This window comes from Tyto alba, unplaced genomic scaffold (assembly GCF_018691265.1).
Source record: "Tyto alba isolate M040663 unplaced genomic scaffold, T.alba_DEE_v4.0 Super-Scaffold_45, whole genome shotgun sequence".
Lineage (NCBI taxonomy): Eukaryota > Metazoa > Chordata > Aves > Strigiformes > Tytonidae > Tyto > Tyto alba.
This window is the reverse complement of record NW_024881321.1, coordinates 41,916,151-41,925,009: the sequence shown is the minus strand read 5'-3', so window position 1 is coordinate 41,925,009 and position 8,859 is coordinate 41,916,151. Positions and strand designations below refer to the sequence as shown.

Sequence of the window (8,859 nt, the reverse complement as noted above, 5' to 3'; positions counted from 1 at the left end):
ATGAAATAAGAGGTAGATGACTTTCCTTATTTCACATGAAGGTAAATATAATAAGATGGGCTGGGACTTGTTTAATATGAAAGTTCACATCCCCTCCGATTAGGAGGCAAACTTTATTCCCCAAGCTGCCATGAGGAGGAACGTTTTCCGAAGACTCAGTAAGCCCTACTACAAACCTGATTTTTCCATTTACAGTGAAAACCCCAGCAGCTCCGTCGCTTCTCCTTGCACAGACTCTTCTTTCCCTCCCTCCCTCCTTCCCTCCCTCCTTTTCTGCCACCTCCTTCTAGAAAACCAGCTTTGACGGCGGGTCCCGAAGGGAGGAGGAGGGGACGATGTCGAAGGCGGGACCCCGGGACCCTCCGGCCGGCGGGCGGGCGGGCGGGCGGGGGTTGCTCGGTCCCGGGGGGGCCGGCGAGCCCCAGCAGCGGGAGCGGGGCCGCCCCGGCGCCCATTGGCTCGGCGGCGGCCCGGGCTCGGCCCGGCTCCATAAAAGCGGCCCCGGCCGCCAGCCCCGCCGCTGCCCCGCCATGGCCCCCCCGGCGCCGCCCGCCCTGCCCTGGCTGCTCGCCGCCTGCTGCCTCTGCGCCCTCCCGCGGGGCTCAGGTACGTCCCGCCCCCACCCCCCCCCCAAAAAAAAAAAAAAAAAAAAACGGGACGGGGGTGGAGGGGGGGGAACGACACGCATCCACGGAGAACCCCCAAACCTTGGAAAGAAAGGGGCGTCTCCCCTCCAGGGGCGCCGTCGGGGCTGGGTTCTGCGGCGTCCCCTCGCAGCCGTGTCCTCCTCTCCCCCCTCTCCGTGTCCCCGCAGGGTTCCCCCAGCCTTTCTCACGCTACAGGGACGGCGTGGACCTGCCCAAAAGCCAGGTAAGGTCCCTCTTCGCCTGCCCCGCCGGCCCGCCTGAGGGGGATGCGCGGCGGCGGTGTCCGACGGGGCGGGTGGGAAACGGGGCTCGCCCGTGGCGGGGTAGGAAATGGGCAACAGGCTGGAAACACGTTCTGAAATCCCTCGGGTGGGTGGTAAAGAGAGCGGGGAGGCTGGCACCCTTTGCTGCTCGGGGAGGTAGCGGGTACGGGTACGGGCAGGGGTGCGATGTGCAGAAGAGGATGCCTGGCTGAGCAAAAGCTGGGCAGGCTAATCACCAACCAGTCCTGGCTCCCTGAGCTAAAAACACAGGTCCCAAGGTATAACAGACCCACTGTTAATGTCTAATCTTTACTTTTTTAAAGCAACTGGCACTGTGTTTCAGTCAGTGGATGAAACTGTCTGATCAACCCCAGGTAAATCGACTTTGGTAATGTGTTTGATCTGCTGGGACTCTCTTCCAGACATACTAGTTGCCCTGTGTAACCCTGAGCATTAATGTCTGCAGGTGGCAAAGCCTCCTCCAGGGAGCTGGCGGCTCTGGAGAGCAAAGCGAGTTTGCTGGTGTGTGTGCTCTCCTCCCTGTGGAGCTAATTCAGACCTAGAGAAAGAAAAAAATGTGCTTTTCTGCCCATCACAGGGGTAGTTAGCACAGTGCTGTAGGAGTTACAGGCAGAGTCCTGCCTGGTCCCGGCTCGGTGGTGGTGGGAGGACGGGTTTTCATCCAGGCACTCAGTGGAGAGGGGGGCAAGGGGGGATTTTCACAGCTCACTTCTGCTGTGGCGCTTCTAGCCCAGAGCTTGCAAACAGTTCAAGAAAACTCTCGGTAGCATTGACAGATCAGCCCCACTGCATTTGATACTAAACCCAAGGGTCATTTTCAAGTGGGAAAGAAAAATCTTTTCAGGCTCAGGAATTATATGGAGATTTTGAACATTTTGTGCTGATTTTTTTTTTTTCTTTCTGGAATCTTTTAGTTTTGTAAACCAAGATTTGTGGAAAACAGTTCCCGGAGCCAGTCATTTACGTGTCTTAGATTTTACTTCATTTGGAGTGGTAGTTACTTCTCATCTAATCTGATTTCATGCATTAGCAAATCCCTGTCCTGTGTCAGTGGGTATGGGACAGTATATTTCAGTGTATGGTTAAAGATTACAGTACTGATTGACTGAAATGCTTGTAGATGAAAATGAATATGAATTAAATATGCCAAAACCTAAGCCTATTTCTAGAACACTTAGCATAGGAAAATGTGTTTTAAATATAAGAGGCTGATTTAGATCTCTTTATAGCACAAGACTGTGTTGACAACATTAGTAGTATTGTGTGTATCTTACTCATATAAAATACTAGTTTTTCAGCTCATAATAGCATCAGAAAGTCTTGCCCTGCCCTGAGCGGTTTTAGTGGAACCATGTTCAAGCTGAATTGTGCTGGGATCAGAATCAAGCCTGTTCTCTATCAAACCATGTACCCCACATCCTCTCAGTAAATGTATTAAAATACAGTTTTGTTTTGCAGATCTCCAGCACTGTTTTGGATCTCTGTTATTCCATATTCAACAGCATGCATACAAATGAGGTAAGGTGTAATTGCTGCTTTTATTTCACAGCATCCCCTCCAAAACCAACTTTTTGACATTTCTCTCTAAACAATAATGTATAATCTAGTATCATCATGGTTTAGGAGATGTAGGGTAGGAGAACATACAAAAGATTCTTTCTTCTCACTAGTAGTTTGCCTGTAATTATTAACTCCACTAAATTATGTATGAAATTGCTGGTTTTCACCAACTTGGAGCTCAAGAACCAAACCATCTATTTACAGCAAGGGCCAGTATTTTAACCTGACCCTCACTTTTGAATAATACAGGGCTAAATATGCTAAAAATATACATAGCATACTTAAGATCATGCTGAATGTGGAGGCATATGAGTTGCTTTACTGATTTGAATACTCTATTTGAGCTTAGTTTTTTGTGTTTCTGACTAAGATCCAAACGATTAAGTTGAGGGATGATTTAGTATAGCTCTTCCTCATTGGTGCAGTCATACTAGGACCTATGTCAATTCTGCTTTATATCACTTTTTTAATATTGCCAGTTTAAGAGCCTTTCCCATAAAATTAACTCAGTCCCTTGGTATCTTAAAAAGGCCAGCTTACTTGTGGAGTTTGAGTCCTCTGTTTCAAATCATGAGTAGAGCCTTCAAGACAGTAATAAAAAGTATTTTACATGTATTTCAATATCTCTTCTTGCTAGTGTCTTTTATAATTCCAAGTGTGCTTTCCTAAACCAGCCATAAAACTCTACAATACTGAAGATGATTGTGTATAAAAAAATCCAGCATTTCAGTCTTAAATGTTTTTGAGTTCAGCATTGACTCCTATGCTTCTGCAGTTTAGCTAATGAGGGGACATCCAGCATCATCTGGTAACTGAAAGAAGCCCTATTCCTGGTTACTGTTCTAGTTACTAACCTTGCAAAAAATTCACCCTCTGTTATGCGTCCTCAAGACTGAGAGCTTAATCTCATATGGTATTCTTTCAAGAGATATGACTAATATCAGCTACGTATCTGCAACTTGTTTTCTATCTGTGGTCTGATTAAGTGGCAGATCAAGTATAAATGTGAAATACAGAAGGAGAGCAATACAAAATTTGCAGAGTTTTACATAGCTGGTCAAATCTTGTATTGCATGAAGTTGTACTTTCTCAGCCCACCATTTGAGAAGACACTGCAGACATGAATCTATGTGGTACACACAGTGAAACAGTTATGAAATCCTACTGATTCAGCTGGATTTCAGCTTTCTACATGAGCCTATATTTGTGTGGATTTTTTTTTTTAAATGATTCAGTCAGAATTACAGATTATGTAGAGGACGTAGATGGTGTTTCAAGAGAAGGAATGAGGCCTCAGCACTATGAAAGTCAAAGTCAGTGGCAATCTGGGCATCAATGAGACTTGAACTCCATCCGGGGAACTTAATCTTTTGAGAGAACTAATACACTATTTAACTTCAGTGTCTAATCTTTGGGTAAATCTTGCAGATGGTACTTTCAAAGGAATCAAAAAGAGCTATCTACACCCAGCTACAATGCAGTCACCTCCATGAGAGTTTGAAATTTCCATCCTAAAGTCAAGCCAACACACTGTTTAGAAGCTCAGTTTTTCCCAGGTTTCTTCCACATAGTAAACTCTCACCTGTTACAAACTAGCTAGGATATTTGAAACTGCAGGATAAGTCATGAATCTGTCTCTGTCTTTGCTTAGTATGTAATAATCATCTAGGAACAGAACTAGCAATCACACTATCTTTGTAGTCTCCTCCTTTGCATCCTTTAAAGCACTTTGATCAAGCAAGCACTTTTTTCTTCCACAGTATTTCATAGCTCTGTAAATTGACGTCAGTTGCTCTATAAATCATTGTCTTGAATCTTGAACCAAGGAAATCCTCATCTCATTCCCTGAATCATGATTCCCTCCTTCTTGCTTGTATATTTTGTCTTTTAAAATTCTTCCTTCCCTGTTTCCCATCCACATGATTCTCCTGTGTGCTCATCCCCTGTCTTCATGTCCTTGCTCGTCATCTATGCTTGTTTTTCAAGCCCACCCCAGGTAACTAAACCCATTTACCGATGTAACTGTGGCTGCGGCACACAGAGCTATCCTGTTCCTGGCCAGCCCATGCCATGGGCAGGAGGGCTTCCAAACCTGGCCCGTGCACCAGACTGCAGGTGCAGGGCTTTGTTAGACATTGAGCTTAGTCTATTTGCATGAAGTCATGAGGAAAGCTTCTATTCCTTGCTATAAGGCTGAGTAGAGAAACGAGCAATTTCTTGAAGAATAAAGGGTGCAAGGGAAGGCTTAAAAACAGCAACCATGCCTGGGTTAAAACCAAGGGCATTCTGAAAGGTGAAGAGCAGCCACATTTTAACAAGGTAAGAGCTATGGGTACAATTCAAGCCTGAAGAATGGAGCTGCTGCCTCTGCTCCAGGTTGAGCTCTGTTTTACTCCCCAGAGCACGGCTGTGCTTTGCTGCACAGTGAGGGAAGAGTGTTGAATGATGATAACAAATGGGGTGACACTGGATAAAGCAAGGTTTAAAATCAAGCTTTAAAAAGATCCATTTGCTGCTATTCTTACATTGGTCTGTGATAAGTGTAAGATCATCTCTCTTCTCACATGGAGTGCAGCAACCTCATCAGTGATGGAGGATTATTGTAACAGACCAAAGAAATTACAGCATCTTGATTAACTTACACTGTCCACTTTCAGGAATCACAGATTGCTGCTACAAAGTTTACAAAGAAGGTATGTAAATGTGAAGACAAGCGAGTAGCAATGGACAGGGAAGTACGGCCCTTTCCCTGTTTCTTTTGCTGCTTTTTTAAAGTCAGCTTGTTTTTTCAGTGGTTGGGAAGAGAGCTGTGCTGACCCTGCTTCTGCAGAGCAATCCACCATGTATTAAGCTTTCTTTTATACATTTTCTAAAGCCTTTGAATCTTTAGTTATGGTAATTTAGTATATTTACACTAGACAGAATGGATACTTCTTGACAATGCCCTTTGGCTATTAATTTTCAATCAGCAGTCCAGATGAATGGGCATTGGGGACTATCAACATCTCATTTGTATGCTGTTGAAAAAGGACTTGAATTATTGATATTCTGACAGAATGACACTGAAACTTGTCAACAGACCTATGGAGCTGAGTTTAAAGTATTTTGTTAATGGTATGTGGTTTATTTTACAGGATAGTCATGGGACTCTGGGACGGCCTTTTTTCCTTTTCAGGGTATCTGAATCTCTTACTTTCTAAAGATTCTGAATCACAGACAATATAATATATATATATCCATATATATATCCAACGGTTTGCCTTCGCAAATTCTTGCTATGCTCGTTTTGTGTAAAGGCCAGATATCCCTTGCTTGAAAGCTTAGGGAATTATTCGCTTTAAAAGCTCTGGTTCAACTAAAAGACCACAAGATAATGAGATCTGGGGTAGTAATGGATTAAACATTTTTTGATTTGAAGAGGTGACTCTGCAAATGTTTTGTCTTGAGCCAGATCATCCAAAGACAGAAGTAGTATGTGGCTTGTATCTCTGAGGCTGCCAAGATGCACTGATGCTAAATTGTGAGAAAATATGTACATGAGCTGAATGTCCACTTGGTCTGAAAGGTTTGGCCACTAAAGGATGGCATACTGCATAAAGGTGAAAAGCCAAAGCAAAATTATAGACATCATAATTTCTCTCATGTTTTTCACCCATTGGCTTGCTCAACTATGGCACTGTGTAATGAAAAATATTCTGGTTTAGACACACTGATTAACACCAAACTAGTTTTTAGGAAATATCTTCAACACATTAAAAAAAAAGTTTAAATGTAGGTTGTAGCGGGTAACCAGAGCCTCAGTTCAGCTGTCATTTACATGTTAGATCCCTTAAGTGTGTCTGGCCAGGTACTTTCTATGGTGGCATTTATATGTTCTTTCTCAGGCATCTACATAGTACCTCAGTGAATTGGGACCAAGACCTTTAATAAGAATAGTTGAAGACAGACTGTTTAGCTATTTGGATGGAGGCTGATTTAATATCTCTGATTCAAAAGCAAATCCCACCCTGCATGGATCCCTGGTATTTGACATGTTGTCCCTTTAAAGGAAATCTTACTGCAGCCTTCTTATGTACTCTGCATGATAGGAGATGTATTTTGGTATGCTTATAAATTTGGCATCTAATCCTTCTGCACAACCATCTAATTATTATGTTTTTCAGCCTCGAAATGGAAGAACTATCAAAAGCAATGGTAAGTAGGCATCTAAAAGTGACAAGAATTTGTTCTGTCTTTTCAATAAAGATGATCCTTATGACAGAAGGAGTTACTGAAAAGTACTGCAAACATATGTAGCCATGTGGATATTTCATATGGTCACGGAGAGGTCTTTGGGCAGAAATGCTTTTTTTCATGCTCAGACTTACAGTGTATGCTCTTGACAAAAGTATTATTTTCTTCCCTCTTTAAGGTTAAGTAAGGAAGAGCTTTCATCCTCTGCAAAATGATAGAAATGGTACAGAAATTGCAAAGTTTAGATACAGAGGGTGTAAATTGTACTTGGAACACAAAAGCTAGCCAGGTCCTTCACCTTGATAAATATGTGGACTCTGCTACAAGAGGCTTTCAGTCACCTAATCCTATGTGAGAACCCACTGATGTGGATCTCTACATGCAGGTAGGAGTTGTTCTCACATCAGAATTAGGACCTCTTTTAGGGTAAACATTGACTAGAAAGAGCAGGGGTGGGGATGTAAGAAAGGAGGACAGTGAGATCTAATAATATCATGTAGCTCTTACATATCCATCTTTGAAAGAGTGTATTAAAGGCCTTAGTGGTTTTTTTTTGAACAGAAGGATAGGAAAGAAAAACTGCAAAGAAAACTTTAGCCGTATATTCAGCATTCAACCATTTCAGGAAGAAAGAAACTAAAGACTTGAGAGAGTGTTGTAGATCAGCCTCTCTATTTGCTCTGGTCTTAGGCACTGCCCTGGGCATTCATTGCTTCTGAAGGATGAAGGGAAGATAAGGAACTAAATGGATCTTTGGTCTGAGACGCTGTAGCTGTTCCTGTGTTGTTAGTCCCACATGCGTGTGGGAAATGTTTCATAGCTGTTGCAGGTAGGGACAGGCAGTGCTCCCTAGATCTGTTTAGGGTAACTGGAAGCATGAGCTGACAACCCCAAAGATAAGACAGAGAGAGCATTCCTGTAGCTTTTGGGCAAAACAGTTCATAACCAACTGGAGTAAACTTGCATCAGAGTACTCTGGTGTTAACAGAACTGCTAGACTGTCAAATAGATCTCATTAAAGTGCTGTTGTAAAAGCCACTACTCTCTAGTGATGCCCTAGCCCTGCATACAGCAGTAAACTGTATCCACAGCTCAGTGTCCTGAGCCAGCCCAGCTGCAAGATGCGCACCATGCCTCCATACCTCTAAAAAAAAGGACAGTGGAGTTAAGACATGATGCAGAGAGAACTGTGTGAGGAGGGAGGATTTGTGTTTGAGATCAAATAACAGATCTGGGCACTTACTCAAACTTTCAGCCATCTTAATCTGGTGCTGGAATTTGAGGCTATTTTATTTCTAACTTTGGGAAGGACCAGACATACATAACTGAATACTAAGTTATAGTTAGATCAACATCTCAACATAAAATATGATACTGTGTTAATTTGTTTCAGAATACCAAGGAATATGAAGTTTATGGGTCGATTTACCAGCTCGATGCCTCGGTTTATACAAAGAAAGGAGAATTCCCATTGCACTGGTTGTCTATTATGTGACTCGGTTGTCTGGAATTTGCTGTTCCATGTAATAAATTTGCAATCATTAATTCTTCTTGTCCTTTTTTATTGAAGCAGGCACTAGACTTCATTGGGCTGTAGTGTAGCATTGCCTTGTTACAACTGTATTCAAAGGAAATCAATCATCTGAATATCAACAATTTTCAAATCCAACTGTGCGTTTTGTATTTATAACATCTTTAATAGGGTCATGAATTAATAGCTTGCCCTTTTCACAAGATAATATATTTTCCTAGCATTTCAAAATATACATCCCAAACAGTATGATATTAAAATCATCATGGATATTTTATTGATTTAATTCTTACCTTAAATTACTAAGGCATTGAGTGTGATGACTGATGAATCCAAAGCACTCTGAAAGAAGTGGAACCAGCACTGCTGTTATACACAGGCACTATTTGATCAGGTGGTGTATTTTTATTGGCTATCATAAAGCACAAATGAGTCATTTGAGAGATTCTGAACATCTGCCACTTTTATCGAAATAATGAATTTAAACCTATGGTGTAGCCCATTTTGTTTGCACTATAAGGAGTGGGGTGGTTTGTTTTGCTAGATGGGGACATTTGTGGGCAGAAAATTTAAAGTACTAAAACATTACTTCCATAGGAAGAGA

The 8,859-nt window shown here is 42.5% G+C and overlaps 1 protein-coding gene across 1 annotated transcript; it reads left to right on the top strand.

The window, feature by feature from the left end:
- The first annotated feature begins 530 nt into the window (after positions 1-530).
- NMS (neuromedin S) lies at positions 531-8,292 on the top strand. Its single transcript, XM_042805840.1, has 9 exons — positions 531-606; positions 815-870; positions 1,234-1,284; positions 2,390-2,449; positions 5,149-5,184; positions 5,626-5,667; positions 6,655-6,685; positions 6,976-7,075; positions 8,118-8,292. The coding sequence occupies exons 1-9, from the start codon at positions 531-533 to the stop codon at positions 8,290-8,292; spliced, it is 627 nt and encodes a 208-aa protein (XP_042661774.1).
- The last annotated feature ends 567 nt before the right edge of the window (positions 8,293-8,859 follow it).

Bases quoted from the DNA above. Each gene is read 5' to 3' on its own strand.
- NMS (XM_042805840.1), top strand. From the start codon at position 531: ATGGCCCCCCCGGCGCCGCCCGCCCTGCCCTGGCTGCTCGCCGCCTGC. The intron at 607-814 runs GTACGTCCCGCC...GTGTCCCCGCAG, and splicing joins CGCCCTCCCGCGGGGCTCAG to GGTTCCCCCAGCCTTTCTCA. The intron at 6,686-6,975 runs GTAAGTAGGCAT...GTTTAGATACAG, and splicing joins AAGAACTATCAAAAGCAATG to AGGGTGTAAATTGTACTTGG.